Source organism: Buteo buteo, chromosome 3, assembly GCF_964188355.1.
Source record: "Buteo buteo chromosome 3, bButBut1.hap1.1, whole genome shotgun sequence".
In the NCBI taxonomy this organism is placed as follows: Eukaryota; Metazoa; Chordata; class Aves; order Accipitriformes; family Accipitridae; genus Buteo; species Buteo buteo.
The window spans coordinates 38,558,418-38,571,595 of record NC_134173.1 but is presented as its reverse complement, the minus strand read 5'-3'; the positions used below and the strand labels follow the sequence as shown (position 1 = coordinate 38,571,595).

Below are 13,178 nucleotides of genomic sequence, written 5' to 3'. Positions count from 1 at the left end.
AACTTTACTTGGTGTTGTGATTTATACTGCATATATGAAAGATAACTGGCACCACATGTGTTAATTCATGCACAGACACGTGCCTTCCACTGTGTGTCTGTAGTGGAAAAGTGATATCATCTTTCTATAAAGAAAAAGTACCAAGGAAGATATTTGCATGTTATCTTTCCCTTAAAAATTAATCTTTATTGATGCAAGTTTGCTCAGCATGGGCAGAAAATAGGCAGTTACATAGGAAATAGTTCCAGCAGGAGGCTAACGGGCTGGCTTTGCCCTCTGTTCCCTGATACAAATGGACCCTCCAAGAAGTTTCCACAGCTGAGACTATCATGGTCTGGGAGCAAGGGATAGTTGCTTTTTACTGCCCCTATGATTGCTGCACTTAGGAAAAATAAAAACTGTGAGAGTGTAATCAGAATTTAAGACAAAAATTTCCCCTTCCTCAAGGAGTGATTCCATTTTCTTCTCTTTAGGAAACAAGTCTCCAGTCATGGCATATTAATTATGATGCTTCACCTGTTTTATTGGCTTACTCATCTCAAAAGAGGCAAAATATCTTGTACGGAAGAGCTTTAACAACTCAATTTTTAGGCTAGTTTATTGGAATGCCTTTACTCCTGCATCCTTTCCTCTGGCCTCTGTCTCCGCCTGGTCTGTTAAATTTCTAGGTGCCTGTGGCAGACAGATGCCTCTACCACTTGCTTCCTCATATTATCAAGACCATCGCAGAGATACATGATCAGGGCACTCTCATCAGTGCAACCATGGGAGCTGATGTCTCCCTCATCCTCTAGCCTCGCCAAGGTAGACAAACACCCTGAAGCAGGGTGACCGTGGTGGCAGGGTAGGATTTACCCCAACATGCCATTCAGCTGTTTCACGGAGCTCAGCAACCCCCACACCATGCATATCTTGACTGAATTCATGCTGTCCACTGTAACTCCTCTGGGATCACCCAGCCTGCTAATGGCACCAGTTCCCAAGCATCCCTTGTGCTGCTTTGAGGGTGCTGGAAGTGGAGGATGCTCAGCACCTACCAGGGTGTGAAAAAGTGACTATTTTTATGTAAAATGCAATTGATACAGAGGCTTAGAGTTCAGAGGAAAGAGTCTGAAATAAATCACAGCCTGGGAAAATAATATATCAAGAAATTATTAGAATTTTAAAATTTCAAATGTTTTTTAAAGATTCCAGCGCAATGTCTCCACTCTTTTCTGACTCTTTGAATGCATGTAGCCTATTAAATAGGTAGTCAGAGAATTATGATTTTTTCTTCCCCTGACTCTTTGCAGTCTTCTCCTGATGCAATGCATGATTTGCCTTAGCTTCTTTTAATTACGTTGGCAAGTTAGAAACTGATCAGAATATCAGATATTTAGAAAACTTGATTTTGGAAAAGCTCTGACAAAAAATATTCTGATATCTTCCTATGAAGTCTCACCTCGAAAAACTCCTAGTTATAAGAGCATTCACTCATTCATGGTTACCAGCTGTTCCCAAGGGTCAAAGGGACAAAGAGCCAAGGGGGATGTCATATTGTTTGGCTTCGTACTATTCTGTTGCTATAGTTCTGTTATAATGTTCTTTTGCAGAACCCAGCTGCAAGGATGACATACATGGCCTATGTAGGAGTCTGGGTCATTTTCTAGGGACAAGGGACAAGTGCTATCACAGCTGTATGCAGTTTCTCTTTTCTGCCACCCAGACATAAACTCTCACACAAAATTTGGGTCTTTTGAGACAGTGTGGGAAGGAAGGGTGTGTGTGTGCATGTGTGTATTTTTCTTAATCAACTGTCCTTCTATCCAATTTATACAGCTTGGGGATTGGATTTGGTTTCTTTTCTCCACAGGAGGGAGGTGGCCCAGAGCCACTTTCCAGTCTGCCCTCCGTTTCCCTTTGTTATCCCACAGGCCAGCTCCAGCAATCGTCTCTGCCTCACCCGCTGGCGCTGTACTTCACAGCTCTGCAGTCAGCCCTCAGCCCGACACCATCCAGTCACCTTCTCTTCCCTCTCAATATGTGTTTGATTGCCTTACCCTCCTCCATTGATTTTTTTTTTTCCTTTCAGTCAGGCTTCTCTCGTTCTTCAACATATGCTTCATAACTTTCCCAGCTGTTGTTTTTCTTTCCCTGTTTCAGACATTTTCTCCCTCTTCTTTGATTCCCTTCTCAGCCCTACCCAGGACTGTCATTTGTGTATGTCTTCCTTCTGTCATTCGTATGGACTACAATTGCCTTCCGAAACGCAGCTCCCATAATAAATGATACTAACTGAATTAAGTTGCCACCTCCAGGCAAATTAAAACATATCAAGGCAGAGCTCCTTTTCGTCTTCTTTGTCCAACATTTAACTTGCACATCTGTTACTCCTCAAAATGAGTATTCTGCTTATGCTGTGCTTCCTTCCTCTACTACCCTGAATTCTGCTACCGTTTCAGACTAGGTCAGTAATGTAATAGTGTAATATGAATTATTTTTTAATACAGTGCGCTTGTAGGTTATTTATTAGTCAACGCAAAGCTTGAACCACAGCCTCAATCTGCATTACTATAAGCATCTCCCAACACAGAAGCACTACCACCTAACCAGACCCAAAGACTTGCTGTGTAAAAATCATTCTGGTGTTACGGCTGGCCATATTTCAGCTGTAATCTCTCATAATAAACAGCTATGAGGCTGAGTTATTGCCACAGTTGGCCTGTGACTATAAATCAGTCTCAACAGATGTTTATTCCTTCATATTATATTAAGCATCTAAGATTATCCTTGAAATATATTGGAATAATCAGCATTTGAGACATATTCATTTATACCAACAGGATCTGCTGATGATAATATCCTTGTAATTACACCACTATGAGCATTCTCAGCAAGGACATAATTTTTTCTATCACTATCCTTTAAAATATTTATAGCTGTTGGTTTACCACTATGTCAGAGTATTTCCTTGCCCTTTAGCCTATCTCAATACACATTCCTACAGAATGGTAGGTATCTGGCATTTGAGATTCCTTGGTTAACAGAAGACAATTTATGGCTAGCAGCTTTTCCCATCCGACTGACTGACAGAATTTTTGGAGCTCTGTAACAGCTTCTAAGACACAACAGTCCAGACATGAAGACAGAAATTAATTACCATTTTACTGCAAAAGACAATGGGCAACCTTCTGCCCCCCTACCCTAAGACCCTATTTGCAGAGGATCATGACTGGAGATAGCCCTTCTGCTGGCTCTCCGCACAGAAATAAATTTTACTCTGGCTGAACAACCTTGAAGGAAATATCTTTACTTAGAAGATTAATGAACACCTTCTGTTGAATTACTTGTTCACCCAAACCCCCATCTCCCTGGTGTATGAGCAGGATATATTAGAAGGCAGTAGCAGACCTAGGAACAGCTGCGATAGTTAGCAAAGGCTTTCCTTGATCCAACAGCTGAAAAGGCACTCTGACTTCTTTAAAAACTTCAGTTTCACTAGAGGTGCATCAGAGGAGTGAGGGCTTAGGTTTGGTGAGACTGATGAAATGAAAAAGTGTGAGAAAGAGTATTTGTAATCCAGCACACGGCACATCTGTTTTTATGTGAAATCCTGGTTCAGGTCTCATCAAAACTGTATGCTTGTATGTATGCATGTATTTGTTTTACAAACTGGGATTTTTTATGATGCAAATTATTTCATCAAAAAAGTTCCTGACAAGATCAATTTGACATCCTTGTCTGTCTTTATTACTCCACAATTTCCATTTAAAAATAAGGTGCTCAATAAGCAGTGGTATATGTGAAACCTTTGTGGGTTTGGGGTGAGTTCACACCTTGTAGTTGGATTATTCTGCACCTCTGAGGACTGAGCTCTGATCAAAGTGAATGATGGCCCTCCCCTGCAGGGATTCTCTAATGTACAGTAATATAGCTCAACATTTTTCCTCTTCCTCGGTGTGGAACTAATCTGATCTTTTTCTTTTCTACCCATCTGCTTATTTTCACTCCTTCAATACTTCTGAAGTTTTCTGTTCTGTATCATATGTGATTAACATTAACTAATAGATCCAAAATATACTATGCAGGACCTACAGAGAAACTGGTGATATCATCTCTAAGAAAGCTGCCTAAAAAAACAGAGCAAAATCAAACCAATGCAGCACATGCTAAATGAATGAAACCCTGGCACCATGATAGATCTCAGCTAGTGATTTGGCGATAAGAATTATCATTCCTTGTGGGTTTTTTTCTAGTCATCAATGAGGCTTTGGTCAAAAAAATAATCATTATCTTTTTCTATGATGTGGAAGCAAAAGTTAAGTTCTTGCCAGTGAACTTTGCAGATGTCACAAAACCCATGCAATGATAGTTGATGAGAAGGACAGGTTTAGCTCTGCAGAAGAGCGTGAATCACATGCTAGACTGTGCCCACATTATGGATGAGAATGTATGACACATTTACCAGTGGTGTTTGTATTTTAGGTAACAGTGACTTGGAAGCAGATTTGAGCTGAACATGAGCTCAAAATGTGATAGAGTAGCTAAGAAAACAGTGACAATCTTATATCTAAAAGGAGGGAAATACTGAACAGAAGAGATGTTGTCACCACAGGATGGTTTATTAGTACAAGTTTGTATTCAGTTCATCCATCTGCACATTAGCAACGATGCTAAAATGATAGGAAAGGTCCAGAAAAGAATGATGAAGAGTAATAGCAACCCAAAAAATCTTCCTAATTCTGAGAGTAAAGAAGTCCAATCTATTTAAGCTTTGGCAGCATAAATAGACTGCAAGACATTAAGCTAATGCCATACTTTGCAGAATGTTACCTTTGCTGTGCTGGCTGCCCACAAGTATGTTCTTTACCTTGTGGACAACACAAGGTTGTTTTGTCCTCAAGGAAAATGGGGTTAGTCGTTTTACATTCACCATGGTTGAAAGTGAACACAAGAAGCACTGCTATGGAGTAGCTAATGTACTATCTTCTTGTTGCCTGACAGTAACTTACCCTACAGTGCTGCATCCTCAGTGAATTCAAAAGTAGGTTAAAAGATGACGTGGTTAGGACATGAAAGTATAAATATGGGAAGCTGTCATATTTTTGTGGTCCCTTTAAACTAACACAATCCAGCAGCTGGAAGCTGAAGCTGGAAACATCGAGACTGGAAATTAAAACCTAGTTTTGTAGAGATGTTAGATCTATAAATTAATTACATTCTTGAAGATGAAATTACAAATGTTTCTAAAAGCTCATATAGAAGTTTTATCTTTGATACAGGGAATCCCTTAAAAACATCTTGGATCTGATTTGTCCAAGCGGTCACATTACACAAATAATGACATTTTATTTTAAAAATCAATAGATTTGTAAGACAAATGAGGCTGCTTCTGCCTCCTTGACATGCGATCCCTACAGTCACCATACTCCCAGGCGTATAAAAGGTAAGAATATCTGGAATGAAAATCAGTTTATGGATTATATCTATGCTGATTTTAAACTATCCTTTCTAAATTATGATTTCCTTATAAATTATGATTTAATCATAAAGAAAGAGAAGACACGGCCAACTGCAAAGGAGATTAAAGTTAGGAAAGACATGCTAAGGCTGAGCTCTTTCTCTAGCATGTTAGCATCACAGCATCATATGAATTGATTGCATTAGCATTCAGCTGAAATGTAAGCTTATAAACATCTTTCCATCATTGAAGACACATCTATAGAAAGGTTGCCCAAGATACACGTGTGTAAGGTATATACATTGCCTGTTTGTTCAAGGATTTTTGTGAAATATGTATGAATATATATTTCTTCTGGTCAATAACCTGTTTCCCTGCTGCTTAATAGGACATTGCACTCTAATTTCCTGTTCCTTAACAGCTTTTGCTCTTGATGATGCCTTTAGACAGTAAAAAAGGAAGAGGTCATCCCTTTATTTACTTACAGCCCAAATCCTGTCCCAAATCCCTGTTGCACTTGGAGAGCTACAAAAGCCCACAGAAATGACACTTCTTGTCATTTGAATCCATAGAGGAGTTGATCTCCAGTGGCTGAACAGAGGTAAAATTTGCACTTGATTTTTAATTTCACTGAGGAGTCTTAGGAAAGTATATCCAATTTGCCTCAGGTTAAAATTACATTTTCAGAAACCAGGTATCTTGCATGCAGGATCACTTTGGTTTTTGCACACACACACATATACATGGATGCATATTAAGGACTTGCAGAAAATTTGAGCCAAAATCTGACAGGAATCAATGTTCTGTCAAAGTCTTATTGCAGGAGCCTTAGACAGCAGCACTCAGCTTTCCAAGAGCAGGACCTGATGTACGAGGTTAATCACAAGGATTCATTTTGTTGAGGGATCAGAAACCCAAAGCTGGCTCTGTATAATACCTAAATCCCTTAATGCAACCAGCAGAGCTACAGTGCTTCTGTCCTCTAAAGCTGATACTTTCTATTTATTCAAGATACCTGTTCATTCATCTTTCTTTCTAGGCCAATTGCTAAAAGAAGTGTTTTGTGGTTGGAAGAAAGGCAAGCTCACAGTTCAGAAATACAGGAGATAAACTGCTGGCCACTTTGTAGTTAATAGGACTTTTATCATTGGCTTCAGTTCTGGATTTCACCAAATACTTCTGTATATGCAAAGTTGCATTTCTGTAACATTTTCTGTACATTTATTTACCAGATCTGTGCATGCAGAGGAAAATGAGAAACACTTCTGAACTCTGTTTTCACATGGAGATGAAAGGTTTTCCCAGAAGACAACAAACATGAAAAAATACAGGCATATGTGTATTGTTCTCTAACAATTTCTGTAACATAAAATCAAAGCTCTGATCTATTGACTCCTAAAGATGAGACATTTTCATGGACAACTTTAGACTGCTGAGACAAAATCCTACCTGGAACTCATCAGAATTTATGATACACAAAAATTGAATCTGAATTTTGGGTTTTGGTCCGATTTTTATCAAAAGAGCACATGGCAATCCTACAGCTGATTACATTTCTCCATCTCACTGTGAAGGCAGGGAAAATGGAATGGAATGACTTCTGATGAAGAGGACAATGTGAACATGATGTTCCTGGACTAGCCCCTTTTCTCTGTATCACTTCAAATAGGTAGTGAAAGCTGACTAATCACATTAACATTTAAGGACATCATTTTAAAATAATGGCTGGGAGATATCTTTGTTCATACTATTCTGTAGAGAAATGACCTGAACAGAGAATACGCTTTGCATGAATCTCCCATTTATCAGTCTAACAAGCATACAGTAATGAGAGTGTGTAGAAATTACAATGCAGTTTGTGCAAATCTCATAACACAGACTGTAATACCTGAAATGGTTAAAACAAAACAAAACAAAACAAAGTCTGGAGACAGGATAAATATGGTCAGTTCCTTCTACACCAGAACTGCTATGAGAACCCCCATACGTTTTGAGACATTTGCTTTCTGTCAACCTGTTCAGCTAGTCTATGATATTGCTGAAGCAATTATATAATAGGTATTAATGTATTTGTAGCAAACAGACATTATCTGGCTAAAACTGTAAATATTTATGGAAAAAAACAATGAGCTATTTGACACAATGATAGTTAGTATGTCACTAAATATCAGTGTGTCGTATAAAAAGCTAGTAGTTTTTTTCTCTGTTTAACATCTTTGTCGGTGACATGGACAGTGGGATTGAGAGCATCCTCAGAGAGTTTGCCAACAACACCAAGCTCTGTAGTGCAGTTGACACACTGGAGGGAAGCGATGCCATCCAGAGGGACCTTGACAGACTAGAGAGGTGGGCCCATACAAACCTTGTGAAGTCCAACAAGGCCAAGGGCAAGGTCCTGCACATGGGTCCGGGAAATCCCAAGCACAAATACAGGCTGGGTGAGGAGTGGTTTGAGAACAGCCCTGAGGAGAAGGACTTGGGGGTGTCAGTTGACAAGAAGCTAAACATGAGCTGGCACTGTGCACTCACAGCCCAGAAAGCCAACCGTATCCTGGGCTGCATCAAAAGAAGAGTGACCAGCAGGTCAAGGGAGGTGATTCTCCCCCTCTACTCTGCTCTGGTGAGACCCCACCTGGAGTACTGCGTTCAGCTCTGGGGCCCCCAACAGAAGAAGGACAGGGACCTGTTAGAGTGAGTCCAGGGGAGGGCCACAAAGATGATCAGAGGGCTGGAACACCTCTGCTGTGAAGACAGGCTGAGAGAGTTGGGGTTGTTCAGCCTGGAGAAGAGAAGGCTCCAGGGAGATCTTATAGCAGCCTTCCAGTACTTAAAGGGGCCTACAAGAAAGCCAGAAGGCATGTAGTGATAGGACAAGGAGTAATGACTTTAAACTAAAAGAAGGTAGATTTAAATTAGATGTGAGGAAGAAGTTCTTTGCTGTGAGGGTGGTGAGGCACTGGAACAGGTTGCCCAGAGAGGTTGTGGATGCCCCATCCCTGGAAGTGTTCAAGGCCAGGTTGGATGGGGCTTTGATCAACCTGGTCTAGTGGAAGGTATCCCTGCCCATGGCATAGAGGTTGGAACTAGATGATCTAAGGTCCCTTCCAACCCAAACCATTCTATGATTCTATGATATACCCTTATCTCTCAATGGTGTTATGTCTGAAGAATGAGAGGTGATCAGATCAGATAGAAGTTCTAGTGAAATGGACTCATAGTTACAAAATATTTCACTAAAAATGGCCTTGCTGCTTTAAGTATGGTCACAAATACTCAATTACAAGTTTAGTGTAAGTGTATGTGAAAAGATAAGGACACTATCTACATTTACCTACTCTGATCCCAGTTGGCTGCAAAAAGCAGAAGAATCTTCCTGCCACAGTGGTCACGATTTTCCAGTACTCCTGGGAACCCATCTGTCAGAGCCCGTTTGATTCCTGGATCATCAGCCTTGAAGTTTTTGAACATATCCAGATTTAATTGGCGGTACTGGAAGTACTGAGCCAGCAGTCTGAAGGCCTCAGTTTGGTGAAACTTTCTGGCTCGGAGAAATCTCAAGATGAAGGCATCATCTGTACGTAAAAACCCAATGTCGGGCCTCGTGATGATCATGTCCCTGACTTGCTGGATATCCTGATGCAAAATGTCTGGGTTTTCATTCAGTTCCAGGCGGGCTTTCTCTATAGTCTCTGGACTAAGTCCAGCTTGTAAATGGGTCATCTCTTCAAAACCTCTTTTCCAAATCCTTAACTTCAGATATTTTAGTAGGAGAATGGCTGATCCCATTCAATTGATGGTCTGTTGTGAGCGTGAGCCATTCAGAAGCTTTTTGCTATCAAGCTGGTATTCAACAAATGAAAGCGAAGGGCTTTTTCTTATTCTTGCAGAAAGAGTAACAGGCAGTTCACATGTAGTATAATCCATCCAAAGGAAAGTGTTGTTTATTCCATCACTTACTAAAAGAAAAAGCAAATATATAAAAGAAAGATTAAATATGTATATAAAGCTTACAGGAATTCATTTCTGAACTTTATATGGCAATAAAATTGCTTTGTGTGTTTCATATGTAAAAGGACAGCAGTGAAATAATTTCAGAATGGGTACATTTAAGATAGGGCAGTCACTGACATCTTGAATGTATATATTCAAGCTTTCAGAAAGGCAGCCTGATTAACTGACAATTAATATGAAGTTGTTTCAACTTACCATTAGAACACACTTTGCAAAGTTTTCTTATAGAAGTGTGGGAGTTCAGCATCCCATATCTTCAAGCCCAGGATGACAAAAGCAAAAATAATAGTAGTTTTTCCACCCCTAACAGGAACTACATTTCAGCTTCCTAAGTATGCAGATTCACACTTATCATAAGTATAACAGCTGTTTGATTCGGTTTTATCACCTGTACTACTGGCTTGTAGCTCTCCTTGAATTAGCCCAGGAGCTGATCATAAAACTGGCTAAAAAAACCCAACACCCCACCAACGTCAAGGGTATTTTCTACTTGGTAGAACCTCACTGAAAATATCTCCCATTGAGACTTAATACATCTTCATGAAAAACTCCCCATGAATAAAGTGTTTTATGAGTCTAATCTGACAGGGCTGGTGTTTTAGTTGAAGAGATGTATTTTAGTCCAGATTCTTTTTTTCACTATCTTGTAGCTTTCCTGAATACCTAGTTCTGAATTTAATTTTCATTCCTGTACTTTACCTAGAATTTGTTTTTACAAGTGTTAGAAGAAAAGCTGCTTAAGCTGTTATGTATGAGCAAAATGGTGCAGTGAATCTCTTACATTTCAGTGACATAATTAGCAAGAGGCTGTCATCGAAGTCTGTGTAGTTACAGTTGGGTGAAAAGAGATCAAGGTCTGTTCCAATGTGAAATGTGCGTGAAGAAAGATCAAGATCCATCCAATTTTTCAGCCATCACAAAAACAGACAAGCAAACAAAAAACCCCACCACTTAACTGATCTCTCTGTCTTTCTAATTTCCGAAAAAGAAAAATTTGTTTTAAAAATTAAAAGGGAATCCCTCGGTGAAAGACATACTTTACTGTATTTGAAGAAAGCTGTTTGGAAAGCTATGAATTATTTATAGCAAAACAACCATTTCACTCAGCTACTTCCCTGGGTTCAGCCTTCTCATATCAAAGAGGACAGCAGCAGTCAGAGTATTTCTTTGTCCAGGGGCTGCTGAAAGTTACATTGCAGGACCTGGAAGTCAATCAGCACAAGGGATGCCCGAGTTCCCTGTTTTGTGACCTTGCATGTCATTGATAAAAACTACATTTTAAATGCCACAGCTGCAGCCCCAGGATGAGGTCCCGAAATCTGAATACAGAGAGTTTCTGCATATTTGCTTAAAGGACATTTGTGGTGGGAGATAAGCTTTTCATTTAACAGCAATGTGCATTATATTTGTCTGTGGGTGATACAAAGGAGAGTTTGTTAAGCAATCTCTTTCTGTATTCACTGTGGAGCTAGAGTTGAGAAGAGCTACCTGCAGGGCAGTGTATCTGGTGATTGATCAGCCTGGGAAAACTTGGGAAAAAGCAGAGCTGGGAGGAAACAAGGCTGGCTGCCTTTGACAAGGCACTACAGAGTGCAAAAGACTCCAGAAAAAACAAGCCCTGAAGTTTTGAGGGGTAATCTATGGGTGCAGGTTATTCAATTCTTAAAGAAATGAGAGTTGTATTAAGGGTGGATTGCACATATAAAAATAAAGTAACAGTTATTTCCTTTGCTCTTGCCTTTATTAGACCAAATTAGGATAACTCTGATGGTATCAGCTGAATTCCACTGATGTAAAATTGATGCAGGCCATGGGGAAACCAGGCCAATACTTTGTGCTTAAGATCTCAAATTAATGGTGGCATTAGCATTTTCTTTTATAAATCACGTTTTTAGTTACAATTGCCTCCATCAGCTAGTTAGGGAAACTAGGTGTATTTAAGTGTGACACTGTCATTGGGGGAGCGTAGTGTAAGGACTGGTTCCCTCCCTGGTTTTAACAGCAAGTCATACAGTAAGGATTCTGTTTGTGCTCAAGGGTGCTTGGCAGAGGGGTGGAAGCAAGGAGCTTATCTGGGTTCTGCATCAGCTCTGACTCAGGGCACAGTATGAATTGAAATACCTTTGGATCTCCTGTGACTTAGGATCACAAAAACATGGAATCACAGGGTGGTTTGGGTTGGATGGGACCAGTGAAGATCATCTGGTCCAACCCCCCTGCCATGGGCAGGGACATCTCTCACTGGATCACATTGCTCAGAGCCCATCCCACCTGACCTTGGACACTTTGAATGATGGAGCATCCACAACTTCTCTGGGCAACCTGTTCCAGTGTCTCACCCCCTCACAGTACAGAAATTATTCTTTATATCCAATCAAAATCTATCCTCTTTCAGTTTAAAACCTTTAGCCCTTGTCCTGGTACTGCAGGCCCTAGTAAAAAGTCTCTGTCCATCTTTTTTATAAGCCCCCTTTAAGTACTGAAAGGCCACGATAAGGTCTCCCCAGAGCTTTCTCTCCTTCAGGGTGAACAACCCCAACTCTCTCAGTCTTTCTTCACAGGAGAGGTGTCCCAGCCCTCTGACCATTTTTGTGGCCCTTCTCTGGACCTGTTCTAATAGGTCCAAGGACTCGTGGCAGTTAACTGTGACACACACACACACACCCCCCAAGTGAGTTCATCCATTTTCTAAAAGTTTATGGCAGTAAAACTCTCCCTTCCTCTGCTCTTCTAACTGCCACCTCCACCAAGATGCTTCTTTGGAAATAAGGCAAATTCTTAAAAGCTCAACTGCAGTCTGTTCCAGAAGAAAATGGTGATAGACCAAGGAGACAAAGTCTGGCCCTTCAGATTTTCTTATAGGATCGCCGAGCATTTCATGTCAAAAATTATGTTACTTATATTTATTAAAATTTCCTACTGTTTTTACCTTATTTTAGTAGATTAGCACCCTTTATGCCCAGAATGATTCCAAGGTGAGGAAGATACGGTCTGCTCCTGTCAGATGTTGTTGCCAAAAAGCAACTTACAAATACTCAGTCTAAGAAAAGAGAAATTTTTTAATGCATTTCAGAGTTTTCTGATAGTGAGCTGAGCTATAACCATGGGTTACAGCTTACAGGAGACCCTCTATAGATTATCCTGAATATCAGCCAGAACAGACTGCACTAAAATACTTCACTGCTGTAATGTTATATATTGCAAAATAATCCAAAATATGTATGAACAATGTTGTCACTGTCTGAATCATAACACAAATCACGGGGTTAGTAATCCACTCTAGCACCATTGACTAGAAGGCTTCTGATTTACATCAGTGGATGATTTGGTTCTCCAACTGCTTACCTTGACAATAAATTTAATGTTCCATAGCTACCCAGTTTAATTGTCATTGTGCTTTCTCAAATGGTACTGATTTATTCTGATTCCCAAAGGTATAACAGAAGCACCTTCTCCATTTTCACCCCCTCCCACACATGGCAACTTCACCTCTCAAAAGCTCTGATCCATCTGCCAATTTTTCAGATGTTTACATCTTTGTTCTATGTTTGTTGGTTTTTTTTCCAAATGAAGATGCAGGCCTTTTTTTACCTGTCTTGAATATTGTTGCTGTGTGTTGGCACACTAGACTCTTTGTTACAGTCTCAACAGCTGTTTTTCTGTGTTGTGACTCTTTGTTCCCAAAGGACTATTTGCTCTCCTAATGTCTTTTCACAGCCACTTACAA

At 40.1% G+C, this 13,178-nt stretch overlaps 1 protein-coding gene across 1 annotated transcript in view; it reads right to left on the bottom strand.

The window, feature by feature from the left end:
• Positions 1–9,160, bottom strand: part of CLVS1 (clavesin 1) — a 95,864-nt gene extending 86,704 nt beyond the window's left edge. The window contains exon 1 of the mRNA XM_075024335.1: positions 8,772–9,160. Coding sequence (XP_074880436.1) covers positions 8,772–9,160 — 389 coding nt within the window. The remainder of the gene's footprint in view (positions 1–8,771) is intronic.
• Positions 9,161–13,178: the final 4,018 nt, after the last annotated feature.